Source organism: Corythoichthys intestinalis, chromosome 15, assembly GCF_030265065.1.
Source record: "Corythoichthys intestinalis isolate RoL2023-P3 chromosome 15, ASM3026506v1, whole genome shotgun sequence".
NCBI classification, from domain to species: Eukaryota; Metazoa; Chordata; class Actinopteri; order Syngnathiformes; family Syngnathidae; genus Corythoichthys; species Corythoichthys intestinalis.
In genome coordinates, this window is record NC_080409.1 from 17,944,428 (window position 1) to 17,965,433 (window position 21,006).

At 40.2% G+C, this 21,006-nt stretch overlaps 1 protein-coding gene across 2 annotated transcripts; it reads left to right on the forward strand.

Moving 5' to 3' along the window:
• The first annotated feature begins 1 nt into the window (after window position 1).
• On the forward strand, window positions 2-20,527 carry si:ch211-195o20.7 (cytospin-A). Of its 2 annotated transcripts, none has more exons than XM_057860474.1 (13): window positions 2-260; window positions 945-1,034; window positions 2,127-2,726; window positions 2,869-2,921; window positions 13,234-13,727; window positions 16,028-16,124; window positions 16,210-16,276; window positions 16,372-16,432; window positions 16,568-16,664; window positions 16,798-16,914; window positions 17,570-17,629; window positions 17,774-17,872; window positions 19,832-20,527. In XM_057860474.1, the coding sequence occupies exons 2-12, from the start codon at window positions 995-997 to the stop codon at window positions 17,861-17,863; spliced, it is 1,776 nt and encodes a 591-aa protein (XP_057716457.1). In that variant the 5' UTR covers window positions 2-260; window positions 945-994; the 3' UTR covers window positions 17,864-17,872; window positions 19,832-20,527. The 2 variants fall into 2 exon arrangements, with proteins under 2 accessions (XP_057716457.1, XP_057716456.1); XM_057860473.1 differs by having other exon boundaries at window positions 854-1,034; window positions 19,832-20,526.
• Window positions 20,528-21,006: the final 479 nt, after the last annotated feature.

A 21,006-nucleotide genomic window follows, 5' to 3' on the forward strand; every position in this document is an offset into this window, starting at 1 on the left:
TGGAATTCCCGACAAGCACACTTGAGTGTAGTACTGGGAGTTGCGTGCTCCAAACTCGTTGACTTACTTTAGGAGGTGTCGTCTTCATTTTAAGATGATTCCCAAAAACGTCGCAAGAATTAAAGTGTCTTTTAAGCCAATGCAGTAACTCTTAAGAGGCTCAGCAAAGTGCCTGGGGGAGAGCAGGAGGACGAAAGAGGGGGAAAGTTGATCTTACTACCAACAGACGGACTTTTGGATTTGTTCGTCCGCAGTAAATGGTTTGTGACTTTTTTCCCCCCCAGTCTGTATAGCTAATTCTATGGTGCCAGTCGATAAAGCGGTTACTTTACAACACGTTTGTCATAAAGATAAGGAGTTATCCGAATGGTTAAAAAATTGTGGCGCTTAATTTTTTGTTTCTGAACTTGCTTTAATTTTGGCAGTTGGTGCAGTTTCTTACAGAAATTACACATCCCTTTTCAAATGTTTAGAAGCTGAAGTTAAAAAGCTGATGCTGTTGAGATTTATTTTACATAGAAATCGAACAAAATGGAAGATGGCACGTTAAGACATTGATACTGAAAGCTTGTCAAACTTTTTTTTTTTTTTTTTTTTAATTTAAGATTTAGATACACCACTAATTTTAATTGCTGATATTTGTTTTTCCTTAAATATGTTAAACTGCCCATCATAAATTGACCTCTAACCTATAAAAATTTCAGTTGATTTGTAGCATGCTTCATAAAAACAATCTGATTCCCCAACCCTCAACCTCATTCTATTTTTCTGCATGTAGTTCTCTTGAAAAACAATATAGATTTTTAAAAAAAAATAGGTTTGAAGTTCTTGTTTTTTTTTCATGTTGATAAAGTGCCATAGTGGCACGACCTCATCTATCATCTGGACTGGATGTGCTGTATGTGCCGGTCACCCCCACTGCCACTTTGATCTGGTCTGGGCAGGAGAGCAACAAGCACCAGTAGGACACTTCTGTGGCCAAACTGACTGCAGGATGGGAAGCTTTTCCAGTAAAGACAGCCATGGACTCACTGGTACGTTACCGACACACACATACACACTACAAGTTTTGAGTACATGTTAGAAGTGATGCAAAAGTTACAGAATAGGACGTGTGAGTGGACAATCTGGAAGTTTACAAAAGGTGAAGCAAGTGGAACGGCATTGCATGTGGAGGCAGGAATCTTGGCAGCTGTCTTGTGTGTTGCTCAGCGAGCGGTCATTCTCCTCGTGTCCCCATGTGATCCATTTGGGCCAGCTGTGATGAATCGGCAGAATTCCCCATCTCCGCACAAGGGCAGCTGATTAATCATAAAGGCTTAATGCTATCTGACATCCACGCTCACTCACACACAAACCTAATTACACCCATCCACCCGCGCGCGCGCACACACTCTTCATTCAGTCAATCTGCCACCCATGTGCATGGATGGACGAGCACATTAAGCTCTGGAATGAAGAAATAAAGGGAAGGGGGCTTGAGAAAGTTATTAAACAATCCTCCCATTCTTTCCCAATGAGTTGGTGCATACTCACTGGTTGCACATAAATTAAAAGAAAGCCTTTCATTTTTTTTAACAAGCCGTAAAGTTTTTATCTAAATAATGAAATGACAGAAGGACAAACAGATTTGGTACTCATTGCTTGTCTCTATATTTTTTTGTGATTTGTGGCATGTTGTCATCAACATTCAATGTAATGACACGACTCAAAGATTTCAAACATGTAAGTCTTAAAATGCATCAATAATGTCTCTGTTAGTTGAAATTGCTGCAATGTTATGGAAGTTTGTTCTCCCCGTGGAAGAATTTTTAAAGAAATGTGTGCTCACAGAATGTCTTTTTTCTTGGTGACAGCATGCCATGGGAGTGACCATTAAAGTTTTTCTGTCCCAGCATTCCTCTATGATATCATAAAAACATAATGATGTAATAAAGTTCTATCTAATATAGTGCTGCTTACTTAAAGGCTGGTTTTGTAGTTTCATAACAATTTTATATTGTGACTAAAACATCATTTAGCAACAAATGGACCCGATGTCCCTGCAAAGTCAACACTAATACTGTGTTTTACTCCTAGTATGAAAAGACTTTTGACATGGAACTGGATGTCGTTGTTTCCTCCAGGGAACCACTTGGATAGTTTCCACACTCCTCCTGCTTCCCCGCAAAAACACGACCCTGGATTTGTACCTGGCACCACCCAGCTCCTCCCCTCCAGATCATTAAAATCTCCCAGTGCAATTTCATCTTCACCTCCTGTCTCGGTGGTTGCTTCCACCAATGTTAAGCAATCACAGCCAAGTTCTGCCATTCCTCCACCTGAGTGGAGGCCTCCTCTTCCACGGCTCAACTCAAATAGCTCCATAACTGTCTCAGTTGTCAGTCCAGTGTGTACCAAACAAGAAGGTAGATTAGCAGAGAACGAACATAATACTTTGGGTAGAAATGGGACTCCTACTTCTACACCTCCGACTGCTGTTGCACAGAAGAAGTGTGTGCCTTTCAGCCCTTCAAAGAGCCCACCCTCTACGTGTATCTCCTCGCCGCCTGTCCATAGCTCTTCTCGGCCGAAATGGAATGAAAGGGACAGCGGTCTTAGTCAGTCTTTGTCCCCAACTCCAGAGGCCCGAAATGTCCAGTCAGAAGAACTTGAGCGACTGTTAGATGAGTGTTGGACAACATTAGGGACCTCTGCCAGTCAGGATGGGCCCACAGATGTCGTAGGTGAGACCTGCAAAATATTTGTGTGGCTATTAAAATGTCTCGTTTCATAACTGGTTCATTATTAACTTCAATCAAAATAAGAAAGATGTTTCTCTGGGCTTTATTTTGGGCATCATATTTATTGACATTTCTCCTCCCTTAGAAACGCTGAAACATTTCCAAGCAGAAGTGAAGAATATGAAGAATGCAATGCAGGTAAGATTTTTCTATTATGCATCAAACGGCTTTCTGTAGTGTTTCTACTAATCAGGGACTACATAGGTCAGAGGTCGGCAACCCAAAATGTTGAAAGAGCCATATTGGACCAATAAGACAAATATGTCTGGAGCCCCTTAAGTAAGCCTAATAATGAAAGCAACACATGCTGTATGTACAGTTGTGGTCAAAAGTTTACATACACTTGTGAAGAACGTAATGTCATGGCTCTCTTGAGTTTCCAGTTATTTCTACAACTCTTGATTTTTCTCTGATAGAGTGATTGGAACAGATCTTTGTCACAAAAACATTCATGAAGTTTGGTTCTTTTATGACTTTATTATGGGTGTACAGAAAAAAGTGATCAAATCTGCTAGGCCGAAAATATACATACAGCAGCGCTAATATTTGGTAACATGTCCCTTGGCCATTTTCACTTCAATTAGGCGCTTTTGGTAGCCATCCACAAGCTTCTGGCAAGCTTCTGGTTGAATCTTTGACCACTCCTCTTGACAGAATTGGTTCAGTTCAGTTAAATTTGATGGCTTTCTGACATGGACTTGTTTCTTCAGCATTGTCCACAAGTTCTCAATGGGGTTTAAGTCAGGACTTTGGGAAGGCCATTCGAAAACCTTAATTCTAGCCTGATTTAGCCATTCCATTACCACTTTTGATGTGTGTTTGGGGTTATTGTCCTGTTGGAACACCCAACTGCGCCCAAGACCCAATCTTCGGGCTGATGACGTTAGGTTATCTTGAAAAATTTGAAGGTAATCGTCCTTCTTCATTATCCCATTTACTGTCCGTAAAGCACCAGTTCCATTTGCAGCAAAACAGCCCCACAGCATGATTCTACCACCACCGTGCTTGACGGTAGGCATTGTGTACTTGGGGTTAAAGGCCTCACCTTTTCTCCTCCAAACATATTGCTGGGCATTGTGGCCAAGCAGCTCGATTTTTGTTTCGTCTGACCACAGAACTTTCCTCCAGAAGGTCTTATCTTTGTCCATGTGATCAGCAGCAAACTTCAGTCGAGCCTTAAGGTGCCGCTTCTGGAGCAAGGGCTTCCTTCTTGCACGGCAGCCTCTCAGTCCATGGAGATGCAAAACACGCTTGACTGTGGACACTTGACACCTGTGTTCCAGCAGCTTCTAATTCTTGGCAGATCTGCTTTTTGGTGATTCTCAGTTGAATCTTCACCCTCCTGCCCATTTTCTCTCAGCAGCAGGTGATAGCTTGCGTTTTCTTCCTGATCGTGGCAGTGACAAAACAGTGCCATGCACTTTATACTTTCAAACAATTGTTTGCACTGTTGCTATTGGGACCTGCAGCTGCTTTGAAATGGCTCCAAGTGACTTTCCTGACTTGTTCAAGTCAATGATTCGCTTTTTCAGATCCATGTATGTATATTTTTGACCCAGCAGATTTGATCACTTTTTCTGTTAACCCATAATAAAGTCATAAAAGAACCAAACTTCATGAATGTTTTTTGTGACAAAGAAGTATGTGTTCCAATCACTCTATCGGAGATCGTAGAAATAGCTGGAAACTCAAGAGAGCCATGACAATATGTTCTTCACAAGTGTATGTAAACTTTTGACCACAACTGTATGTATCTGTATTAGCTATATTAGCCTACTATCAAAATGACTGAGTCAGCTAAAAATACATAATGAGCCTTCATAATTTAATGTTTATTTTCCCTGCAGTGCATCCAACGCACCACGTGCCTACTCTGTTGTATGATGCTCAAGTTTAACTTAATTACAATATTAATGAATTTTTTCATTGCTTTTATGAAATTATAGAAATGCAATAAAGAAATCCAACTTTTGATGTTGTCTTTATTTTGAGGTTTAAAAAAAACCAAAATGGAATGTGCATAACATGCCCGTTATCTGGGCATGTTTGATTTTCTTAATATCTCGGTTTTGTTTTTGAAGTCTGCGCAGAAGCATCAAAACAAATGACCACACATGCTTGCTCAACGTCATTCAAAGGTGATCATATTTTGATTTCCAAAAAGAGGACACAAATAACAGACATAAATGATCCCCGTTTAGTCTTATATTCAAAGATTATATGGATATCGATAGCATGCACACACTATACGTGCATGACACACACACATACGGACAGTTTGCCCCAACTGTCGGGCATGTAAGCAATCTTGAAATATTGCTCATATAGAGCAGAAAGAAAACCGAGCATTCTCAGGCTTATCCTCAACTCATTTTATTTTTTCATGACTGTTATCAAGCCCGACCCCTTCCCCAAAAGGCGTGTTGAAGGCAAGCTAGGCGCTAACGCACAGCTGCACTGGACAGTAGCGCCCAGTTTCTCTCGCTCTTTGCTGACGTAGTAATTGCTGCATGTATTCCAATTCGGGAGACTTTACAGTTCAGACAGCCCACAACATTCTGGAAAAATGTGGCCCAGATCGGATTTAAACCACATACGAAAGTGACCGAGATTGGATTTGAAACGGTCCACCTCTATACGACTTGTTCCACTCAGACCGTAAAGTTAATGGCTCACTCGAGTCGGAAAAACACGAAAAAATCGGATTCATGCATCAAGACATGCGGTCTGAACCAAGCCTAAGTTCTTCCGAAATAATGAAATCAAACTTTTTCTCTCACTCCCAACTGGGTACTCGGCTGCCAACAGGTGTTGTGGCTTGTTTACAATAGTCATCTGCCTGGCATCCTGCTCTGCTGATAGAAGCATGTGTCGCAGGCTATGATGCAAATCTTTGTTGACAGAAATGTTGAAATTTCATATTCATTCTTTGCATTTTTATAGCATAGGAAAATCGTAAGAATGTGTCATTTTTGTCCTACAGAAACCATATCAAAACAAAAAATATTTTTCCCTCAACCATCTTTGTCCATTTTCAAACATTTTTGAAAATGCTCCAGGGAGCCACTAGGGCAGCGCTAAAGAGCCGCATGCGGCTCTCAAAACACGGGTTGCCGACCCCCGACATAGGTGTTCAGCTCAAAACCTATACAAACTGATCTTGCGCAGCAAGCGGGGTACATTCTTGCCTGCTCAGCAGGCAATCATAGGACAGACGTAGATACATTTCACACCGCATGGTAATTTTGGATATTTTACTGAAGCTTGTTGTGAAAAATGAATTATCGTTTATTTTGTTTACTACTGATGCTGCAACATTTTGTTGCTCTGTTAGACTTCTATGTGAGTGGAAACAAAGACTCCATCCCTGAAGCTGTAGCTCTCCACTGACTTACCAACGAGGAGAAAAAGACAGTAGAAATCGACAAATTAGTTATTAAAAACTAATCTGTCGATTTCCATGACCAGAGCTTCATGACGTGAGTAGCTGATGAGAGTACATACTGTATGTGTAGGCAGTATAGAAAAGGAGCTTAACAATCTTGCACAGGATTTTAGCAAGTTTTGCCCTCTATTGAACGATAACTGGGGTCCTGTTTGATGTTGTTGACATCGGCCTATATCGATCTTGTGGTTAGAGCCTGTCTATGTGCTACCATGATTAGTGTCAATGTCTTTGAGTTCAGCTTTTCCCAGCCATCGGTATGTGTTCTTGACTTCAATAATTTGTCGGTGCTACATAAACTATATAACATGCAGTGGCTTGTCTTTCCTTGGCAATCGATCTGGCCTCTTCTTAACAGACTCCTGTTGCCTGAGGCATTTGCGTTCACCGAGCAGGTCGTTCCTTTGGGCCATCTTCTTGATGTATTATTGGAGTCCTGTTGTTCCGCTATAAGGCTTGTGATGCCCCCTTGTCCTCGGCCTTCCTCTTTTTGATTTGTGAAGCCTCATCATGCTGGGCATGGAGTGTAAACCTAATTGCATTGTTAGCAGCCTCTCTCTCGGTAGCCAGAATTATGCCAGTGGTGTTTTTGATCACTGGCAGGGCACAGATAATAAGTTTTAATTACCTGGATCTGGCTCACGAAAGGGAAAAATGAGCTTCTGAATTTTTCTGAATTTATGAAATGTTTCTTCTGCACTTTGAGTTAAATAGACCTCAAATTGACATGTTTTACAATTTTATTGCATCGGGAAGTGATATCCAGAACCAGTGCTCGGATTGTTTAGATGTTGCCGCTTTGAAGATGATGTAATCTACAGTGATTTCCTGTTTCCAATTCTGACTCCTCCTCCTTAAGATAGCATCTGAAGCTCAAAGTCTTCCAGGTTACAACATATGGAATATAAACCAAAATAGGCCCTTCCTCCTATACTACATCCTGTATCAGGGGTGGGCAAACTATTCCACAAAGGGCCGCAGTGTTTTTTCCCCCCCAAACCCATTATGAGGACATTGCAGTTCTTCTAACAAGTGCAATCAGTTGATTGCAGTCAGGTGCTTCTTGTTTCCGCAGAAACCTCATTGGTTCAAGTGTCTGTGCTGAATCGGTTGTAACAAAACCAGGACCCACTACGGCTCTCGAGGAACGGTTTGCCACTCCAGCTATATACGATGCGCTCTGCATGTTTATATTTTCATCATACCCGCATAATTGTCTCCTTTGAAATTTCGACTTTTTTTTATGTCTCCTTCCACTCTTTTTCACTTTCCCACGTACCGAAGAGGCCTGCAAATGTAATCCCCTGCATGGACCAGCATAGGCCACAGGGAGACAAGGCATTGAGAAGTAGCCGTGTTTTAGAGATTGAAGCAATCCAAGAATGTGTTTACATTGGTCCATGCTTGGCCAAGTGAAGTTTCAAAGCCTGACTTTATGAACCCACTCAGTCTGCTCCGCTGCCCTGGGAGCCTTTTTGTGGTGAGTTGGTGGAAGGAGAGGGGGTGGGGGTAGCAGTGTGCGGGTTCACAATCGGCTGTTCCAGAGACAAAACTGGTTTTGTTTTGTTCAGTGTGTTGAGCAAGAGGGGTGAGGGCTGATGCGCTTGATCACACTGGCCATTTGTTTTCATGTCTTCTGCACACGTGAGAGAGAGGACCCACAAACACAAGCAGAAAAGCACTGGAGTGTATGGACGAGTTCTACTTTGTGAACAAAGTTCTCCCCCCTATTGTGCCCCTGTATTTTCTTCAATTCATCCATGCATTTTTTTCTATAGCGACCCTTTCTCTTTCCCTATTCTACACCCTTACCGATTAAGTTTATGTATTCTCCTTCTAACACTTCTATGTGTCCACCCACAAAAATATTTTTTGTTGTCTTGGGAAAATTGATTTCTAGTGTTTGTTAAAGATAAGTTTCTGGAACGTCTGCCCATATTTCAAGTGGGAAATTTAACATTCAGGCAAATCTATTGTTGGCTGCCTTTTTTTTTCAGAGAATATTTCATAGCGTGAGCTTTTCTGAACTTCTGCCTCACAATTATAAGACTGGGGCAATGACGTGATCATCTGGACTTTCCAAATTCTAGGTTGAAAGAACCACTTTGATAGCTATAGTTATATTGTCATAGATGCAAAAAAGCACAGCCAGAGTAGCAAAATATCAAAGTTAACCGTGTTAGCGGTCTGCAAATGAAAACATTAATTTAGTGTTAACTTCAGTCAAATTTTCAGTGTCGTGAAATACTGTATTTATGTTTGGGGTAATGTGCCTCACTGCTACATTTATTTCCAAATTCAATTATGTGGTTTGGGGATGAAATTATGAATGATCATATACTTTAATGGGATCTCTATGGTAGCTAGTTTTAAGTGTGTGCACGTGCATGCAGGTGGTGATGGTGTTGGCGGGAGAGTGGGAAGAAGAGACAGTCAAACACTGGCAGGAATGCACCAGCGAGATGCAACCCACTGGTTGTCATTGTGATGAATGCTAGCAGTAAAACTTCAAAGAAAATGCTGGAATGTACAGGAACATTTATTTGGTTGGCTGATGGTTGTATTGTTTTTGTCTTGTGTTACATGTTCTGTAAAGCGCTTTGCCATGGGTGCAAAAATTGCGAGAACGCTATACTATATAAATAATCTTGAGTTAAATTGAGCATTAGGAAGGCCAGGTTTGGTGCACTGTCTGAAACAGATCCACCCTTAAAGTGCCTGCGACAGCATGAAAATTTTTAAAAATAGAAATATTATGTGAATTACAATCATATTTTAAGACGATTCAACTAAATACAACAATTTGGCAAAGCGCAGATGAGGACAAATTAGTCTTTTAATCTACCGTTTAGCCCCTGACTGTCATTATAGCGCTCTAGTGTCCCCAGCTGGAGGATGACGTCGGCAGGGTCACGATTTCATCTTGATTTAGAATTCAGCCTATTGAGGGGGAATTATTCAGAACGAGGAAAATGCTACGAAGAAAACAGCAAAATGTCGTTATTTCAATCTGTCTACTTCAATATTTTTACAAGATGTTCTTTTTATCTATGTATTTTTCCCCCAATTGCTAAATAGATGGTATGGTGATAACAAATACTAGTCTTGTGTTAAAGGGAATATGAAATATTAAAAATGCATTTATTCAGTACGACATGGCAGAATTACTTCATAATGGTCAAAACTGTCGACTTATTGCACATCCCGAACGATATTTTATGCCAATGGAGTTAGTCGGGCTTTTGTCATATCCCTGCCCTGGCTTCGGAGAGCGTAAACAAAGCAGGAGGCGTGACAGCTAGCCGACATGCTAACCTGAACCGAGCAGCGTTTCCAAGTGTTATTCTCGCCTTTCAAAGCGAAAAATCACACAAAACTAGCCCGGATCATCTCACACGGTGGTGGGGTTGTCGATTGTCTTCATGGATCGGCAAACCCGCCGGCAGCGAGCAAGTACTGCTCGTCCCCTGCTGCGGGCAGGAGAGCTCGTTTGCCAGGGAAGCAGCTGGAGAAACCGGCCGACATCGGAAGAACGCATGGCTGCTCGAGCCAAACCCGAGGATAGTGGTCTTTTGCCAGGCACACGAAGAGGACAGGGGGCTGGAAGTCTGGATGATATGGAGAACCGCACAAGCAAAGTGCTTTCCCGGCGGGCACGCGAAGAGGACAGAGAGGGGTGTGTAACAAGCCGCCAGTCCTCGGCCGAGTGGCAATCTCGGTGGACAAAGAGCATTGTCAGCCACAAAATGCAAGCCATATCCGCATTAAAGCGTGTGCCATGATCCCAGTATTTGACATTATACAAAACACGATGTTTACTCACTTCCTCATAATTCCAATGGTCCCACAGTTGTCGTACTTGTTTTGGCCAATCTCGGGGTGAACGGAACGTTTTGATACCCAAAAAGGCCTACACGCCTCTCGTCGGTGCAGCAACAAAACCCTGCAGCACATTTGGCTGGCGTGATGCGAAAAATAAACGAAATCATCAGCAAAATCAGCTGAATCCGCAGTCCATCTTCATGCTATAAAGCAATGCTGTATTGTCAGATGCTGACCCGGGTGACGTCACATTCACATTTGTCCTCAACCCGAGACTGGAGCCAGAAGTCACTCATTTACATGGTGCGGGATTCAATAAATTGAATAAATAAAACGATCGCTTCCACACGCATCTAAGCGGTCCATTTCATTCAGGGGCATAAAATACTGTGTGAAATATGAAATAAACATGCTTTTTGCTGTGATAGGCACTTTAAAACAATACAATAACTATGGCAAGAAATGCTATCCAAAATTCTTGCACCCTTTTGCAACTATTCACCCATTTCGAATTTGATGCAGACAGCACAATATATTGCCCTGCGATTGGCTGGCAACCAGTTCAGGGTGTACCCTGCCTACTGCCCGTAGTTAGCTGGGATAGGCTCCAGCACCTCTGCGACCCTGGTGAGGAAAAGCGGCATGGAAAATGAATGAATAAACAACACATTCATTCAAAAAGAACTGGGGTCCTTACTAATGTGTTGCATCATGTTCCCTTTTATTGGCACCCAATTAAGCGTTTGGGAACGTAAGATACCAAATGTTGAAGCACTGTAAGTGGAATTAGTTCCCATTCTCGTCTAATGCACAGTTCTAATTGCCTTGTCGTTTTCCTCTTTGCAGGAAAAACTCATCCAACATTTTTGTGATGAACTAGAACAGAGCTGACAAATTATCTACAACTAGCCTCACACTATTCCTTTCTGGATAATTGTTAAAAAAAACATTCACACATTCCAAAATGTTGTATATGGTGGAGGTTGTTATAGCTGCAAAAAGCTATATAGCTGCAATTTTCTTTTCTATTGGCACTTCCGCTTCCTTATACTTGTCTATATAGTGTAGGTATGAACTCACTGGATTTATGTCTTTCTTACAGTATATATACAACATGTTAATAAAACACATTATTTAATAGCTGACAGAGACCTTAAGTAGATAATCTGATGCACCATCAGACCTCAATTGTACAAGACAAACGAAAATGCTCAATTTCTGCCTGTGTAGTCATATTTGTTTCTAAAACACAACTTTGGAATCTGTACCAGGTGACCGCTACTACAAATTCTCAAGAATTCTCTCTTGGTCCTCTGCTATCTTAGCCTTCGAGCTGAAGTTTATTTTGAGGTTAAAATGGTTGTGTGGAAATAAAAAGTATTGGGTTTGTCTAGACTGTGAGGAAACAGTAATGATTTGAATGTGAACACTCTGCTGAATTATACGGTGTGGTATTGATTTAGGCCCCCTTTCACTTTGATGTCCATGTGCACTCAATGCAGCTTATTTCACATCCAGGTTTCCATTCAGGTGCATGGAATATGGTTCGTTTGTAGGCAGTCAATCATTTTTGGTTCCACATTGCTGACTGAAGAAAGCATAGAGAAAAGTACTTTTAGTTTAGATCTTTCTCCAACTATGTGTCAAAAGAAAAAGATGGGGTGAGTAGAGAAGACAGTATACAGATAGAACAATTCTCTTCTAGAATCACCAGCAATTCTGATGTTTAACTAGGTGTTTGTGCACGTGTGTGTACTTTATGTGCGCATGTGTACAACATCTGGTCTTGCTGTAGGCCACAGGTCAGCTCTTCCGGGACTATGTTTGTGTCTGTGTATTCATCCTGACAATCCACACCCTTATCTCAGTGTGAACTGAGGAGCACCCCTTCCTGTTTCCTTAAACAGACTTGCTCTAGTTGGAGTGCTCATGTTAGATAACAAAGACACCAAGACTAGACACTCGGAGCCTTTCTTTTTTTTTTTCGGCATGTGTGGTACTTAATATAAAACTGGGGTTGGATCTGTTTGGCATGTTTCTTCAACAGGGTGCCACATTGCACAAAACTGAAAAGTCCGATAAGTTGATCATGCAGTTTGGTGGTGAAGTAAACCAATAAGGAATGTGAGTGTGGGGGAGGAAATGTGATATGTGTGCGTACAGTATAATGGGGTCCAGCTGTGGTCTTGAGTCACTGGTCAGACTAGGGAGCGTCAACTTGGCTCAGTTATTACTTCCTCCTCCACATTTCCATCCGTTGTTCATCTAATAACTAACCTCTGCTCCTTCACCGAACTTAAGAACCACCTGGCTGATATTGCTTTCCAGTCTGTCTGCTGCTTCATTAAATGTCTACCCCTCTTCTTTTTTTTCTTCATTTCACCACTACTTTCATACTGGTGAGGTGACTGATCTTCTTTTCGTCACCACCCAGTCCGTCCATGATATGAAGAGGGGCTTTTTGTGTGTGACTGCCTGAGGGATAGCGCTCAAAGTTTTATCAAACATCATAACACGGAAACTATTTCAACATGATCATTATCAAACCCTGCTGTTGTTCAAATGGGTAACACCTCTAAAAGAGGAAAACCCCTATTTTGATAGAGTATAATCATTATTGGCACGTCTTGTTTTCTTGCCTTTCCTCCTTTGTTTTTTTTTTTCGTTTTTCATTTTTATTTTGTGGTTTCTTCTGCATATTTTTTTGCATATCTGGTTTCATATGTCAGAGAGATACGCCTCCCTCTTTGCTTGCCACATGCAGTATATCATTGAATTCACATTAATATTCACTAAACACGCCCACATAGTTGGCCAAACAATAATGCCAAGTTAGTGGTAGTTTCCTCCCTTTTTTAGAAGTTGTGTTGAGTAATACTGGTTGTTAAAGAAAGAAAACTAATAAACAGTTTGTGGTAAGAAGTTGTCCAGAACTTTGATACAAATCGAGAACCTGAGAACTGTCAGTCAGTTGTGAAATTGAAAATGCTTGGTTATGGTTAATCTTTTTTTTTCTAATGAGAAAAGTACATTTTTTGCTAATTTATATGCTAACATACAATTTATATGCTAACATACATTTTTTTAACTACAAGAAATCTGTTAAGTAAATTTAAAATTCTGTTCCTAACAACCACACAAAAATTTAAAACATGTTCTGAAAGCCTCTGTTTGTTCTTTCAGAGCGAGCGAACAGAATGGCTGCAGTTCCAGGCTGATCTTCAGGTGGCGGTGTCAGTGGCTGACCGTTTAAGAGCAGAAGCTGAAGAGGAGTTGACTGCTCTCCGGATGGCTCATAAAGATGTAAAGAGGGAATTATCTGCAGCCCTGCAAAGACAGAAGGAGGCTGACATGCAGCTTGTCTCTTTGAGAGGGGAGCTTGAGGAGAGCAGGCAGAGGCTGGCTACACCGAGTCAGACTACAGACAAAACTAATGCCAAAGAAGGAGAAAAGACAGACCCTCTGAAGAACTCTGACAGCAAAGAGGAGAATCAGAGGGGCAGGGAGAGGGGACTTTACCGGCTAGTTGGAAGCGTGAATGACACTGTGAAAAGTGTTGTAAGAGAGGACTGTGTGGCTGTCACTAAACGATACCTGAGAAATGTAACCAACGAAGAAAGGAGCAGGGAAGAGGTACGATCGGGTGAAGCACGAAGAACAAACACTGAGAGGTCAAGGTGAGAAAAACAGTTTATAGTTATTTAAACACATTGGCCATAATATTAACTATGCAGATCAAATACAAGCACAGTATTAAAGCAGCATGAACCGTTGATACAAGGCAGGATGGATCCATGCTTTCATGTTGTTGACGCCAAATTCTGACCCTACCATCCGAATGTCGCAGCAGAAATCGAGACTCATCAGACCAGGCAACGTTTTTCCAATCTTCTATTGTCCAATTTCGATGAGCTTGTGCAAATTGTAGCCTCAGTTTCCTGTTCTTAGCTGAAAGGAGTGGCACCCGGCGTGGTCTTCTGCTGCTGTAGCCCATCTGCCTCAAAGTTTGACATACTGTGCGTTCAGAGATGCGCTTCTGCCTACCTTGGTTGTAACGGGTGGTTATTTGAGTCACGGTTGCCTTTCTATCAGCTCGAACCAGTCTGGCCATTCTCCTCTGACCTCTGGCATGAACAAGGCACTTCCGCCCACAGAACTGCCGCTCACTGGATATTTTTACTTTTTCGGACCATTCTCTGTAAACCCTAGAGATGGTTGTGTGTGAAAATCCCAGTAGATTAGCAGTTTCTGAAATACTCAGACCAGCCCTTCTGGCACCAACAACCATGCCACGTTCAAAGTCACTCAAATCACCTTTCTTCCCCATACTGATGCTCAGTTTGAACTGCAGGAGATTGTCTTAAACCATGTCTGCATGTCTAAATGCACTGAGTTGCCGCCAAGTGATTGGCTGATTAGAAATTAAGTGTTAACGAGCAGTTGGACAGGTGTACCTAATAAAGTGGCCGGTGAGTGTATATTCCTATATAAATGCATCAGCAAAAATAAACATGCATTTACTCTTTTCCTATGCACTGCCTTTACCCCTGTTTTTTCTGCAGTTGCCATATTTACTGTATGCTGGAAGTGGAAGATGTGAATTGTGTAGATATCGGTGGTAATCTCAAATGCTCGTGAAATCCCACAGTGCACCAAAAACTGAAAATTGCAGTGTGCATACTTTGATCCAGACAATCACAAACATATACTGTATTTTTCTGACTGCAAGCCAATACTTTTATCCCCCATTTTGAAATTTGCGGTATTTGGTCCAGTACGGTTAATTATGACTTTTTGCAGACTGATGAGCTACATGTCTTTTAGTGTAAATATTCAGTTTTTATCAGTGTGGAAACCTACAGTTTATAGTCTAGTGCAGCCTATGTATGAACAGAAAACTGAGAGGGTGTTTGGTTAAACCTACTTGTTATAGCGAAATAACATTGAGGAGAAATTGAGGGAATCAATAACTATTATCTGAGTGTTCCAAACATTGGGACACAATGCAGGTGTACCAGCACATTGTAAACAAGAACCTGGTTTTAATGGAACTATACTCACAGGGAGTCTAAACTCCACCAGATCATGCCCTGCTATGATTACAGGATATAATAATAGCTTATTATGAACAAAGCCAGGGCATAATGGAGTTTGGTCACAGACAGTGTCGATCCAGGATTGCGACTGGTGCCAAGATATCCCCTTGATATTGTCCACAGTGATAACTAGCATCTTCGTTTCCAGTGAGGGAAATGCCGCAAAACTTTTTCCTCCCTTTGTTCCATCACCAAAATGTTTCTTTGCCTGTGCAGCATCATAGCATTTTCTGCTTCTACTTTGTGCTATGACCCTGCATGTGTGCGATCATAAGCAGTGTTTAGACCCCACTCTGAACATAAGTTTCTGATTCATCCTGTTAAATGTGGCATGCTCGTTCTTGGAGCAGACACCTACTGACCTAGAAGAGTTAATGCTCACAGTATCAGAAGCTCAGGAAAAGACTCAACAAAAACAGCAAAACAAGATTTAAGCATTTGCAGAGAAGATCATGAAAACAACCCACATATTTAACTTGGGTGCAAATCCCAAAATTGCATGATCCTTACAAATGTGGCACCATTGACAAGAGTAATTTACAGGCTTTTGAATGCCGTAAAAGTTTTATTGGCAAGAAGCAATGTTACAACCAAAAGATCCACCAATCACAAATTTCCCCTTCTTTTTGTGTTATATTTATCTTACTCGTTGTCTATTTGCATTTATCGGGGAATATTTATAATATTAAACATTATTTTGGTCCTCAGTTAATTTCTGTCATTGCCATTTTATCTCGGCCTTTCACACTATTTGTGAGAGTGCCAAAAAGGCAGAGAATTATTTACATGGGACAATGCACGGCTGGAATGGCTTTTTTAGCAAAATTTTAAAAAATAATTCTCTGATCAAATAACTCTCCTAATATGTCATAATACTACAGAAGCCTATCCAGATTACCAGAGTACTCTGACTCCCTCACAATACAAAATGGAACTTTCCAGTCAACCACTTCCACAACACCTGAATCAACAAAGAAGGTGAGATTGTGTTCACATCTTTTTTGAACCAAGAATATCCTTGGAAATAATTTCAATGCATATTTTATTTTTAATTGTTTTAAAGAATTTGGCACAACTTAGAGGACGAAGAAGTCTGGACCAACAAGAGAGCAGATCAAACACCGATAAAGGTGTGTACATTTAGAATATATTTTGTAGGTGTTCTTCATCATAGTAATTAAAAAACCCTGTGTGGCATACCTTTGAGAATTACTTTTTTATGCAGGAAAACGGGAGGAAACTCTAAACAAGTACAATTCAACTCTCTCTGATGTGGCACCAACCAGGTCAATGGATTACATATGCAGCAAACACTCATTTCTTTCAAGCCGAAAACTTTGTATCCCATCCTATTTTTACATCACAATAAGACATGGAAAAAAAGATGGAAGTAGTCGGTCTAAAGTTGTTGTCTTGCTCAGGTCCCATGATGGATTCAACTTGCTCCTACGGCGCCATGGAGGCTCAAAGAGAAATTCGCTACTACGTTGGTGTCAAAGCCAAACCCAAGGCTACAAAGTAAACCTTCATACGCGATTAAATACTATACTATATTTCAAGAGCATGATGGGTTTATCTATGGCACTCTCATTTTACACTATGTCCATTTGAATTAACTTGGGTACTCTCTCCCATTTTTCTTTTCCTCTAGAATATTGACATTACCAATTTTAGCAGCAGCTGGGTGGATGGCCTTGCATTTTGTGCTGTTTACCATACCTACCTCCCCTCGCATATTCCTTATAGCAGTCTTAGTCCAGACAACAAGGTAAAATTGGTTCTTTTGAATGCTGTTGTTAATACTTCAATAGGCCACTTTTTTGAACGATGTATAAGTACCATTCAGGGCATGGGGGAAATGGGGTATTATTTATAATTAATTCTGCTGAATGTAATGTAACCCTCCCTGAACCTAGATGTACAGTGCACGTGCAGGTATCATACTGCAATGAAACTAAACTAATATAAAAACCTTTCTGCGTGATGTTGTAAAATTCGAAAACACTATGAGTGAGTAAAAAGGAAATTAGAAGTTCCTATATATAGCCAAAAGAATATATTTGCCTGTCATTTGTCCCTGTCATTATTCGTCTGTTCGTTTTAATGTGCATTCAAAGATAAATCAACGAAAACTGGCTCATTTGGGGAAAGTAGCTTCTATACTACCAGCCCTATTCTCAAGTATTTCAGAAGTCCTATCATCAAAAATATCCAAAGAAAAAAAAAGTCTGTTGTGCTGCTTAACCAACTAAAACATTCATCACTTTGTTGGGACAAATGAAATGATACTTTCTATACTTCAATCAGATTAATTGAATCAGTGAATCAATCTAATTCCCTAACTAATCATAGATGTTAAACAGATGGAATGAATTCATTTCACGCTCCGCTGGTCATAGTTTTTCCACTGTATTTCGTTGCAGAGCGAAAATCTCAGTCTAGCCTTCAAAACAGGCGAAACTGTTGGGATTGCACCATCTTTGGTAAGACACAGACCCGAATAGACTCGTAGTCACCGCCTGGTAAAGGCTTGTTATGTCTATATTTGAGTCACTTCAGTATGACAAACACATACTGTCACTTCTTGAAGACTAATTATAAATTTCACTAATGTATATGTTTAACAGACTGTTGAGGACATGCTGCGTGCAGGTGGTCCTGACTGGCAAAGGGTCCTGAGCTATGTGGAGAGCATGTATCGTCACTTTGAGATGTGACTGATGGAGGTATCAAAAGTCAATCCTGTCTCTTCAAATTGTAATGCAAGGGAAAACTTTAACAATAGCAAGTTGCTGGCTTAGTAAGTGTTTGGTACTTGGTTTGATAAATGTTTACAACCTTGATCCCTTTGAACTTAAAAGATAAGATAATAAGAGGTGTATCTGCAGAGACTGTTATGACTGGTATTGCTCTGCAGTATCATGACATACTGTATAGTGTTTGCCCTATAAATACTGAATGTAATTGTTTCTCCAAGTAACACTGGAAAAAAATGTTAAAGCTATACATACTATTAAATTCTAAGCTAAGAAAACTTTTTAAAAAATGAATAACCTTTTTGTACCCATATTCTTTAAAGAGACAGAAATGTTAAACACTTTGACGCCAAGTGCATTTGTTTTTGTTGAGTTGAAAGTCAGTGGTACTTCAACATACGAACGCATTGACATAATGATCCTTTCGACTTCTGACGTAAAATTTGACTCGTCATTTGTCTCGACATAATGCAACATTCTAGAAATACGACGATTTACGACAGCGTGGCAATTTCATTGTTTTCCCACAAGACGGCAGCACGGCCGATTTTCTTGTGAGAGAGATAGACATGGCTCCCAAGACGGTTAGTGCAAGTAATGAAAAAAAGAAAAAGGTGACGTTTACCAATGAAATCAAGAAGGAAATGATAGAAAAATATGAGCGTGGTATGCGCATCAGTGAACTGGCTTGACGGCTGGAACATGTCTATGACCTCGACGGTCTTCAAGCAGATGTATCCTCCTCTACTCCACCCGGTCATCTTCTCCGACCTCTGTTCGTCAGTCTTTGTAAGTTGAGGTTACAATTAAAAACGCTTTTTTATTTCCAATTTATTATTCTTATTGTAACATCGGCAAAAAAGTCACCAGCTTTGTCAGGTTTTTAATCGTTTATTTCAGAACTTGCGTAACACAACCAACAACATCATGAAAAAAGAAAGTAAAAACTTCCCAATCTACCGCATGGCTCACTCTCTCGTCAGTTACACGGTGCGTTCAGGAACAGCATGTAAAACACAACCCCCACAGTAGAACCTGATTCATTACATTATTATTATGTTATTATTCCGATTTTTATTTATAATTTATTTGTTTTGCCATGAGTAATTGATATTTGTAATTGTACCTGCGATATTTATTAAGGATTTAGCATAGGTTTTTGGGTTGTGGAACGAATATTGAATTATAATGTACTGTATTCTTACAGGAAAAGCCCGCTCAACATGCGACCATTTCGAGTTACAAACTAGTTCCTGGAGCGAATTAAATTCATATGTAAAGGTACCACTCAATTATAGTTCTGAATGACTCAAGAAAGTGACTATAGACCAAAATGTGTTTATAAATAAGACAAAAACTCCTGTCCATAATTTGACATACATTTTCTCAATTTATTTATAATACTGAATAATTGTTAAAACACACACGTTTTGGTAGAATTTACCACAATTATTTAAAATGATGATTCTTCTGATTCAATTGATCGTGTTGTCAAAACATTTTTTAAAGAAAAATGTTTCACTACTGCGCTTTGGAATTGTAATTCCTATCAGCTAAAACTTTTAAATGTTGATTTATACTAATAAATAAATACATTTCATTCAGGAAGTACCATTAATGTTCTGTTACAGTTTTCTTATTTCCCTTGCTGCAAACGTCGCCACACTGGTACTCAACTCACACAAAAAGCACTGTATTACATGATGCTTTTGCCAAACATTTATTCAGAAGTTATGTGCATGCAATTTTCTGCCTGTATGATTTATGATGTAACATTGGATGTAAAAATTAGCTGAACACCCCCACGACCCCCTTCTTTTTTTATACCTAAGCAATTGCCTGTCATGCACTTAAGCCAGCACTTTGTGTTAAAATCTATTGTAAATATTGACTGGTTCTTTGGTCATCCATGGACTTATTTGGTTGCAGGAGCAGTGAACTATCCAATGTTGAAGTGTCCAGGGCTGGACGGTAATGATCACAATATTAAAGTGGCTCCATTGAAAGTTTGACAGTGTTTAATAATCAGGGATGTGTATTAGAGAGGGCCACATGCTTGCACATCCACCACACTAATACTGACGCACCAAATGCCTTTCTTACTTGTTGTAAGTGAACTTTGTACTTGTGATAATATGTACATACCAAATATTTGACTATCCTTCCTTGGAACATGTTAATATGTAACTAGTGTTAATACCAAAGGAATAAAATGTTTATATAAAGTCAATATTCAAGACTCACTGTGGTTTATCTTTTTTTTTTTTTGGTTTGCACTCGACGAGCCAAAGACCGAGGAAGAGGAGGTACTGTTCGTTAATAGTAAATACTCATCAGCATTTGCGCCACTTCAAAGTGATGGCAGAGGATGCAAAAAAAAAACATTTATGAAAAATAAAAACGAGGGTAGCCAACCCTTCTGGAGAGAAATTTAAGGAGGGAAGCAGCTGCAGCTGACACCCACTTAGCAACAACATGAGGTGGCGCTATACCCAAGCCCGTCGACGGGGGTGCACAAACGGGTATGTTGTCCCAGGCCTCAGGACCATAGGGGCCCCTGAATGACCCTTTATTTATTTTACTATACATTCACATATTTCTTTTTTATTTAAATCATTGTCGTATTAAATATTATGTTCTACTCGATATACTAGTCCTTCTCAAAAAATTAGCATATTGTGATAAAGTTCATTATTTTCTGTAATGTACTGATAAACATTAGACTTTAAAATATTTTATATTCATTACACACAACTGAAGTAGTTCAAGCCTTTTCTTGTTTTAATATTGATGATTTTGGCAAAAAAGTCAAGAAAAAAAAAAATCCCTATCCCAAAAAAATGGCATATCATGAAAAAATACTCTAAAGAAGCTACTAACCTAATCATCTGAATAAACAAATTAACTCAAACCCCCTGCGAAAGATTCCTGAGGCTTTTAAAAACTCCCAGCCTGGTTCATTACTCAAACCGCCATCATGGGCAAGACTGCCGACCTGACTGCTGTCCAGAAGGCCATCATTGACACCCTCAAGCAGGAGGCTAAGACACAGAAAGAAATTTCTGAGCGAATAGGCTGTTCCCAGAGTGCTGTATCAAGGCACC